Here is a 10143-nt window from a genome sequence, read left to right on the forward strand (position 1 = left end):
TATTATTATTATTATTATTATTATTACTTTTATTATTATTATTATTATTAATAATAATTTAACTATGACCAAGACCAAGGGTTTGATTGTGAAAAAAATATTTATTTACTAAAAGAAAATGAAAAGGTTTTTCTACTAAGAGACAAGAGGTCGGTCCAAATAATAGCTAAAGAGATTAGCAGTTCTGTTGAAATTTTAGCACATAATATTCAGGGGACAAATGAGCTAACCAACAACAGCTCCAAATTCACAACTACGGAGTCAAAATGGCTGAAAATTCCTTTTTTACTAGCAGGACAGTGCACGACTCTAAACGAAACCGAAAAAAGTAAAAAATGTCGGACAAACACATTCAAAGGGTGGTCCAGAAAACCGAAAGCTAAACTTTGACGAAAAGAAGACAAAGGCCCAATCCCATTTCTCTCACTCGGCCCTGAGAACCCTCCAGTGAGGTCCCTCGATAGAGGAGTGCCCTCCGCGAGTTGAGTGCAAAGTGGAGATGGTTTGGACAAGACTTGCAAGGTTCCACCCCTGTCCAGGAGATGGCGGTAATATTAATTGGCTGTAGACCTCAGTGACGTATTGGTCTACGTCACATGTAAACAACTCGAGTCTCAACCTGTAGTGTGTCAGTTGGAGAGTTCGTGCAACGTTAAAAATGCCCGCTACTGCTGTGTTATTACCGATTGCCTGAAAGCTCATCATCTTTTCCGTGTCTCCAATCAACGGAGGAGAAATGTGCTATACTGAAGACAGCTTCGGCGCTATGTAGTGCTGATTCATCTTTACAAGGTACGTACACTCATTAAAAAAAATGACCCGTTCGGTCAAATACAGTAAGAGTTAACATACAATGCACGTTCACATAATACCCTATGTTTGTGTAGACATAAATGGCAATCTACTTATTAGTATCTTAATGCCATTTTATGACATATAGTAGGGGTCTTGAATCTGTGACATGACGAAACGTAAACAAACACAAGAACAGTCCACCTGACCCTTTAGCTGACATAATATCGTCACCAAACTTCCCTGTACAACCCAAAAACCTTAGTTCATAAGGAATTTAATTCAAAAGAGTTGTCATTGAATATAAAAAGGTCATTTCAACATTTTTTCATGATGCTTACATCACAGTTAAAGCGGTCTTTTTCTTTTCTATGCCCACATTTATGTCTAATTTGTTTGTTATCTATTGTGTTCCAGAGTGGCTGTCCCATAAGCGTGGACAGGTTGGACAGGAATGTTCCCATCCTGTGCTTATGGTTGGATGTGGAGTCAGAACTCATTCAGGACTTAAGGTTGAGCAAGAAGGTTATGTGGGCCCTGCAGGAGCTGCTAAAGAGGGAACAGGGCCATGGCTGGAGGTCCTGATCTACGTGTACTGGCTGGTCCACGCTCTGTCCTACCGTGTGGTGTCACGGGTCTTCAGGGTTCCCAGGTCCACCGTACAAAGAATTGTCCACAGTTAATATGGAATAAATTGCCCAAAAGCCATATTTTAGGCTCTGGAAGTCAGACCCACATTTGCATTATGTGCTTTTCTGCATTACTATTCAATAAACATCTTCATTTTGAGTAACACCTTGGTGGTTTATTTCATAATGATGTGAGATACTGTGTGTGAACTATGTGACTGTTGGACAGAAAACAACTACAAATCACTCCAGCTTAAATAATAGTTTACTTTCAGAAAAACAAACTCACATTGGGCCAAAATACATAATAGTAAATAAATAATGTGTCACAAATTTTAACAAAAATATACCAATACTTCCATAAAGCTGGAAACACAAACTGGAACTTCATTGAGTTCTTAAAAAAAAAAAAAAAAACTTTTATAAAACAAAGGGAAACATTGCAGAGATGTCACTGTTCTGGAAATTTGTCCACGAGCTTCCCAAAAAGGACGGGAACAGCTCAGTTTTGGCCACAGTTTCTTCGAGCCTTTTCCTCGCTCCGGCAGACTCCGCTTTCAAAAAGTCAAGGAGTGTATCGTGCTTCCTTTTTTTTCTGGGTGATTTGGGGTTTGGCGCCGGATTAGAAGGTGCCAACGACGTGCCCGGTGGTGTGGATGGCGTGGTAGCTGTGATGGTGACCAGCTCTTCCACGGGACGTTCTACAGTGGCCTTTAGGTTGGGTGGAAAAAACAAGAATTACTTAATGCTGATGTATTGTACAAAACAACTGTGTATAGGATGCTCAACAAGTTGATATGAGACAGGAAATTATAGGATGTGTTCTGGATAATTATTTGATAGTGAATAGATACAAAAAATGACATGTTATTCTTATGGCTGTAAGAGCCTTCTATTGGGCAGCATCACATATGCTTTAGAATTGTCTCCACATTTGGACAACATTTTGAGAAGGTAATTAGCAGACATGGGGACTTGAGACTTAGTGACTTGGACTCGAGTCGACTCGAGTCGCTGTTTTTATGACTTGTGACTTGACTTGGACTTGGCAATCTAAGACTCGGGACTTGACTTGACTTGAGCCACGATGACTTGAATGACTTGCGTGTTCATATATATATATATATTTCATTATTTAAATAATGTTGACAATTACAGTACGGGATGCGGGCTGAGAAACGCTCTCATGTCACGCCCACTCTGCCCATGCGCCACACACCTCCACGGCAACCACCTGAAGTCAGCATGTCTGCTCCGAGGGTAGTAACTTTTGGCTTCAAAAACTTCTGTGAAGAAGGTAAACGGCGAACAGCGCAGTGCAAATTTTGCAACGGGAAAATTTCGGACAGCCAGACCACCACCTCAAATTTCATCCGACATTTGAAGAGCCATTCTGCCCAGTAAGTGTTTGTCAGTGTTAATATCTGTTTGTCAATGTGTTAATATCTGGTGAGTTGGATGTTGGCTAATGTCTGTGAATATTGTCATTCACCCAGGTCATTTTATCCATACAGTTTAGTTGTAGGCAACTGGACTTCTAATTTGAGCTTGAGGAACTTCCATGAGGAACATCTACAGCTCAATCTCTAAAAAGTCCAGTTGCTTACTCTTTGGTTGTTAGCTAAGAGTGAGCGGCAGGGCGATTTAGCCGCTGCACAGGGGGGTTTCAGTTTATCATTGTGACATTCTTATGCAGAGACGAGAGGTTATCGTAACCTGCGTCAATGATGCTTCATTCATTTACTTTTATAAACATTGCAGTATGTTTGAGTAAAACGAATGCATTTGTGCTCATAGTGCCTCGTCTATCCTACAACGGGTAACGCAAAAGACAAGCCAGGCATATTGAGCTAGGAGCTACGGATAAACGGGCTGTCTAATTGAGAAAATAGGGTAGGCTAAGCGGTGAAGTTGAGAAGGACACGTGCACTGTACATGATCAAAAATCAGGGATGTGATTTGACCAAAGTGAAATTATCTGAAAATTAGGCGGGGGTCTGGGGGCCGCGGGCACCCAGCTAGGTCCAGGGCAGTGCCCTGGTGGGGGGAGAAGTGGGGCGAAGCCCCCCGGAGGTCATGGGTTTTCCGTGTTTTTAAGTACTTTCAATGCACTCAGATGACAAAGAAATAGACAAAACAACAGCATACATTTTCAATGTATTTTGAACTATCCCATATAAAATTACAGTTTAAGTCAACTCAAAATCAGTCACATTAAAAAACATTGGACTGCCTTTGCTATTAAAAACTATCACTGAGAATATCATCATATCTAACTCATGTGATTACTAAGTTAACACATAAATCATGTTGAAGAGTTCAAATTTCATGAACAAATAATTGTATCATGACCAAATGAAAAGTAACTCATATTAGAACATACCATAAATGTCTTTGTTATAGAAGAAGATGTTATCTATAAATGAAAGTACTGTAGTGGGTTGTACATAATTCACCCACGGAACCATTGTTTAGTTAGCGAGTTCCTAGGGGGACTCTTAATTCGGCCGGTTCTAGCCACTCTCGTGTTTGTTTTGTTATCGCCAGTTTAAATGTCATTAAAGCAGCTTTCGTTGGCACCTTTGTTTGACACTCCGCTTACGACTCCCGTCTCTGCTCGCTACATTGGATCACGTCGGGGTCACCAACATTTGTAGATAATTCCTTCTCTAACCAGTCCGATCGAAACTTGTTTTTTTACGATCTTAGCAATTTCTTTAACTCGCGGAGCATCTTTGCGTTCGATCTCGGACATCTTTCTTTAAACACTCGGCAAAAACGTGTGAGAAATGAACAATGGCATACTCCTACGCCTTTATAAGGAGCGCGTTTATTGGTCAACACGGAGACTTCAACCAATCGCAAGTACGTTTCATTTCAGTTACGGAAACACTAAAATGGAACGCTGTCGAGACGAAATCGTTTTTTTTACCATTTAAAAGAATCGGAAATTTTAAAATTTTATTTTTGGAGCGAAAGCGGAATTCCGCGAATTAGCGGAAAAATCACATCCCTGAAAAATGTGTCTTTGCCTTAATGTTATAGTCTCAATCTGCATATAATTTGGAAGTGTTGGCAAAAGGGCACCTTCCACGATTGGGGAGAGTGTGGGGTTGGCGGCAGCTGCAGGGGGATCCGCTCTTTTTCACAGGCATGCTGATCGTACATAGTCAAGTCAAAGTCAGTTTTATTTGCCAGTTCCTTCAAATGTACTTGACATAAAACGGAATCGAAATTACGTTCCACACTGTCCTATGCGTAGACATTGACAACAATAAAGTGCAATAAAAGTGCAACAATAAAGCCTGGCTATCGCGACTATTAATAAACTGTGATAAACGTGTGATAAACTCATCACACGAGTTTAGTCTGGCCAACCATCCGAGAGGCTGCGTTGATCAAATGCCTCTGTGTACTACTGGACTATGCTACAACCAATCAGACTACAACGTCATCACGCTAAAACCGCCTCAATCGTGCAGGCTAGATCAAAAGTTATGCCAGTAGTCTCCAAATCAAATAGTGACAATAATGTTAATCCAATCTTATAATTAAGACCACTAAGTCGACAATTATGGAAGTTTTTTTTGTAGTTTTTTTTTAGTAACTTTTTAGTATAAAAATAAATATTAGCTCATTATTTTCTTTAAAAATTTTGATTTCATGGTTGGAAATGTTAAATAAATTGTTTTATTTATTAACTATCACATGGTTAAGATATACCAGCTTTATGAGCATAAAAAAGTAAAAAAATGTGGTAAAAGCTTCAGTTACAGTTGATTTGATATTAAGTAATATCATCCAGAAGATAGATAAAAAAAAATACAGAAAGTTTCAAACAACTGTTTTTTTAACCATATGTCATGATTTCATGTCTGCCCAACCATACAGGACATCTCATTCTTGTTTTTGCATCTGCTTCACAGATATGCAGAGTATGAAAGGACAAGAAACGCCTGCACTGATACTACACAGCCTGCAATATCACAGTTCATCCAGTCTCGTCCTCTGGAAGCATATTCAGCAAATCATCCCAAACAGAAGTCCATAACCAATGCTATTGTTACAGATCTTGTGATTGGATGTAGCATGCCCCTTTCAATGACGGAAAATAAACATTTCAGGCACTTCATGTCTGTGGTCGACTCCAAATACCAGCCTATCTGCCGCAGAACAATAACTTCAACAATAGAATCACTTGTTGCAGACATGCAAGAAAAGATCAAAGTGATTCTTGCTGGTGTAGACCATGTGTCGGTTACCATAGACATTTGGTCAGATAGGAGGATGCGCGGCTTTTTGGGAGTCACTGGCCATGTCTTAACAACCTCAGAAGGAGTCATGCTGAAGTCATACCTGCTGGCATGCAGCAGATTCAAGGGATCTCACACAGGAGAGCGCATTGCTGAAGCCTTTGATTCCCTGTGTGAGGATTATGGCATTCGGAAAAAACTCGACTTCATAATCTGTGATAATGCTGCGAATATGAAGCGAGCATTTTCAGTCTGTTTTCCGAAGGATCAAGATGACGAAGTAACCGATGATGACAATCTGGATGATGAAGAATTGTGGGAAGACCTCTCCAGAGGTGACTGGGAGACTGTGGACCGCACAATCAACAGAGGAAGCCCTAAACGTCAGCAATGCTTTGCGCATACTCTGCAGTTAGCTGTTGGTGATGGTCTCAAGGATGCACGGATCATGAACAGTTCCTTTGCAAAATGCTCCAAGCTTAGCTCTCTCTTGCATACATCCAGCACCTTTAAAGATGCGTTTGAGGAGAAGTTTGATCAGCGAGGGATACCCGCTGCTGTAAACACACGGTGGAATTCAACTTTCCGACAAGTCAAGGCAGTGCTCTCATTCAGTCACCAGGACTTGTGCAGTGTTGTTCAGAACACGGGACACAGTGAGCTGGTCTTCTCAATTAGGGAGTGGAACTTGATGAAGGAACTTTGTGATGTGCTACAGCCATTTGCAGAGGCCACTGATCTTACTCAGGGAGAGAAGATTGTGACGATTAGCTCTGTCCTCCCCTGTGTATTGTCTCTTAACCACCACTTGGAAAGACTCAAGCCGCAAGTGCGCTTCCTGGGAAGCATGATCCATAGCCTGCAATTCTCTTTGAAGAAACGGTTCCGGGGAATCTTCGTTAATGTGAAGATGTTGTCAGCTGCATCAGGGGAAGAGCTGCCATTTGCAGACCCAGTCTACATCAGGTCAGCTGTCCTGGACCCGGCTTTCTCCATGATGTGGCTTCAGCATGATGTGCTTGTCACCGATGATGTCAAGAATAACATTGTTGACATGGTAAAAGGTCAGTGGATTTTTTTTTTTTAACGTGATGTACACTTAGGCGTGTCACCATTATCAAATTATGGAAATGTAATTCAAAACAGTTATATGAGTATTATAATCCATTTTAGAGATGATTTTGCAAGCGTATCAAACTGTGGATGTTCAATTTTGAATAATGCTCATGAGATCTTACGCTTGCCCTTTTTTTTCTTTGTTTTAATTAGATCTGATTCTACGTGAGGTGCAACCTCACACAACATCCCAGAGTCCTGAATTCCTAGAGGAGGAAAGCGAAAGCCAGCAAGAAGACAGCACTGGCCTATTCTCAGGCTACAAAAAACGCCGCAAGCAGGACCCAACCACCAACCCAGAGACACAACTAAATAACTATTTTTCTCTTTGTTGTGGGCAGCCTTGTCTGTCCTTCTGGGACGCAAACAGGGCTGTCCTCCCTGCCCTTTTTCCTGTTGCAATGAAAGCTTTGTCAGTGCCAGCCTCAAGTTCCCCAGTGGAAAGAGTCTTCAGCCATGGTGGAATCATTATGAGACCCCATCGAGCTCGGCTTGCAGATAAGACCCTGTCTAATCTTCTATTTTGCAAATGCAATACCTTGTAAAAAGGGAATGACTGATGGATATACATACCTGCCAACTTTTGAAAGTGAAAAAGCCTAGTAGCTAGGGTCCAGGGGCCGCAGGCCCTGGTCAGGTCCAGGACGATGTCCGGTGGGGGGTTCAGGGGGGTGAAGCCCCCCTGAAGTCAAAGGATTTTTAGCATTTTCAGGGCTTAAAATGCAGCTAAGAAGTAACAAATTTTACATTTTTTTCACAATCACAACCTCATGTTTACAGTCAATTTACCTAAACTGTACTGATGGAAATAATCAAAAGAAAGTTCTTTAAAGCTCAACAATGTATTTAATATAACAAAGTCATAGAAAACCCTCATAGTTTTCTTTTCTTTTCAATATTTGATACAATAAGAAACAAAACATTTAATTTTTTATCATTGAAGTAATATTATTCAGTGTTGGTTCTTGGGTTGGTTTTCAGGTTAGTTTGGAAACTTGTTATTTGAGATATTCCAATATATTTGTGAGTGAATAATTATATAATTGATTTTGATCAGTTTTTATATAAATAAAATAACAACCAGGCCCAACACTGACTAATAGTTAAATTTTACATGCAATTTAACTATTGGAAGCAGTTGAAGATAAAACAAAATTTGGCAAACAATAATTAAACTAATTATCTAACTAAGAAAACATTTCACTGGCACATTTCCAAGTGTCACTGCACTGCATACAAGTGTATGTCCATTGAGGCAGTCACTTCTCATCTTAGAAATTCCCAATTTCACTTAACTGACTTCAGCACATATTTAAGCAATAAACAAACTAAAGGCTAAATCTATATATATCATGCAAACAATTTCACTGGCACATTTCTAAGTGTCACTGCTCCATTGAATCAGTCACTTCTCAAAGTGAAGCAAGGCACACCAGAGTCAATTGAACATGCGAGGCTGAAAGATTTTTATTCGCTGAAAAGCCATAAACATTCATGGGTTGATTCACTTCAGCAAAATTAATAATATCCAAATGTTCTCCATGTTATACAACTTTCTGCACTTCTCCGGTAGACTCCATGACCTCTATCCCCGCTGCCAATTAAACAATGGCGGTGCTCCAATTGAGCTAAAAAATAAACCTCGCGCATAAGCAGCCAGGACTGGCAGTGCTGATATAGCCGTTGTTTGAAATGGTACTTTGTCTCCATCTTGCGGTGGAAACCCGTAGTTTCTGTCATGGCACCGTATCACCGTAGTGGTTTAAAGAAAACCGTACTCATTACGGCAAAACCGTAGTACTTGGCAGGTATGGATATACAGTGACTGAGTGAGTGAGTTAATTTGTGTCATTGTGAGTGAGTGAGTGAGTGAGTGAGTGAGTGAGTGAGTGAGTGAGTGAGTGAGTGAGTGAGTGAGTGAGTGAGTGAGTGAGTGAGTGAGTGAGTGAGTGAGAGTGTGTGAGTGTGTGTGAGTGTGTGAGTGAGAGAGAGAGGAGAAATGTAACAAAGTTTAATAATAATAAGCTATTTGTTTTAGCTGTTATTTGTTTCCTCATAAAAAGGGATTGACTTATGGATATACTGTTTGAGTGAGTGACAGAAAGCGTGTGAGAGAGAAATCTGCAAAGAAAAGAGCAAGAGAAATGTGACAGTTTAATCCTCTGTAAGTTAGTATTTGTTTTAGCTGTTATTGTTACTTTGTAAAAGTAAAAAAAAAGTAAAAGTTTGGGTTTCGATCTACAGATCACTTTTTCTGTCAATAAATACCAAATACTGACGATATCACTGTTTGTTTGAGTCTATGATGTATTTTACTGAACATGAGTATTTAGGATACAAATATTTTATTACAGGTTAGGCACATTAGCCAAGGATGATTACTTGATTTCTTATATATTGCCTTTCACTTTATTAAGATCAGATTCTGAAGCTAAAATTACAACAGTACGCCAAAGGTGACTTGACTTGGACTTGACTTGACCTATTACAGGACTTGACTTGACTTGACTTGACACAGCCTGTGACTTGACTTGACTTGACTTGCCCAAGAAAAAAATACTTGGGACTTACTTGAGACTTGCACATGTGTGACTTGGTCCCATGTCTGGTAATTAGTTTACTTAATATGTGTTTACAGAGAAGGCAGTGAACTATGTGATAGTAATTTGTTTCAACTGTATTTCCACGTGAAATTCGGAGACATTACTCATAATGCATGATGAAAACTAATGCATTCTGATCTCACATGAAATAATCATATTGTAAATAAAACACGACACCTGAAATTGTGTGCAGTAAACAAGGGCTTATGTCCAGAACGGTATTCTGACTATGCTCCATGTAGATGTAAAAGTACGACTCGTTTAAGATAAAAACAGGGATGGGCTGAACCGTGATTTTCTGCACAGTTATCCTACTTTACAGTTTGTAGCGTGAAGATTATTTTTTGGCAGCTCCCTTGGTAGATTTGTGCACTTCGTAAAGTAGCGATTTTGCAATGTTCATGTTTTAACGCGAAAGTACGATTTTCTATTGCATTTACGTCTAACTAAGATATCTCAATACATTTTGTTGCAAATACATGCGTGGTTGTGGAAAACTACTTACATTTGTGCGGTTCCTTTCCGGGCATGTTTGTTGATATTGAGAATTCGCAAAGCCTTCTGGGTAGTCACTTCGCCGCCAAGTGAGGTAGGGAGCCCCCTCGGTCTTGAAGTGGTTACGACATGGTTTGAGGTCACTTCTGCCTCGGACTTGAGAGTATCGGGACACACCCCATTTTCACGTGAACGCGCAAACCGAGTGACTAGGGCACATAGCGAGTGAAAGTGCGAAGAATGGGACTCAGCCAA

At 40.2% G+C, this 10143-nt stretch overlaps 1 protein-coding gene and 2 long non-coding RNA genes across 3 annotated transcripts; 2 read left to right on the top strand and 1 right to left on the bottom strand.

Annotated features, from left to right (window-relative positions):
• The first annotated feature begins 424 nt into the window (after nt 1-424).
• On the top strand, nt 425-1585 carry LOC148368075 (uncharacterized). The gene is made up of 2 exons (XR_015850217.1): nt 425-792; nt 1210-1585. It is a non-coding gene; the product is annotated as an uncharacterized LOC148368075 (long non-coding RNA).
• Nucleotides 1586-1668: 83 nt separating this feature from the next.
• Nucleotides 1669-10143, bottom strand: LOC148368076 (uncharacterized). Its single transcript, XR_015850218.1, has 2 exons — nt 9899-10143; nt 1669-2132 (listed from the first exon to the last, which is right to left on the bottom strand). It is a non-coding gene; the product is annotated as an uncharacterized LOC148368076 (long non-coding RNA).
• On the top strand, nt 2737-7354 carry LOC148368077 (zinc finger BED domain-containing protein 4-like). Its single transcript, XM_088333300.1, has 3 exons — nt 2737-2821; nt 5348-6738; nt 6944-7354. Exons 2-3 carry the CDS (start codon nt 5511-5513, stop codon nt 7333-7335), a joined length of 1620 nt encoding a protein of 539 aa, XP_088189426.1. The 5' UTR covers nt 2737-2821; nt 5348-5510; the 3' UTR covers nt 7336-7354.

Source organism: Urocampus carinirostris, chromosome 4, assembly GCF_059441175.1.
Source record: "Urocampus carinirostris isolate Australia breed hairy pipefish chromosome 4, RoL_Ucar_1.0, whole genome shotgun sequence".
NCBI lineage: Eukaryota > Metazoa > Chordata > Actinopteri > Syngnathiformes > Syngnathidae > Urocampus > Urocampus carinirostris.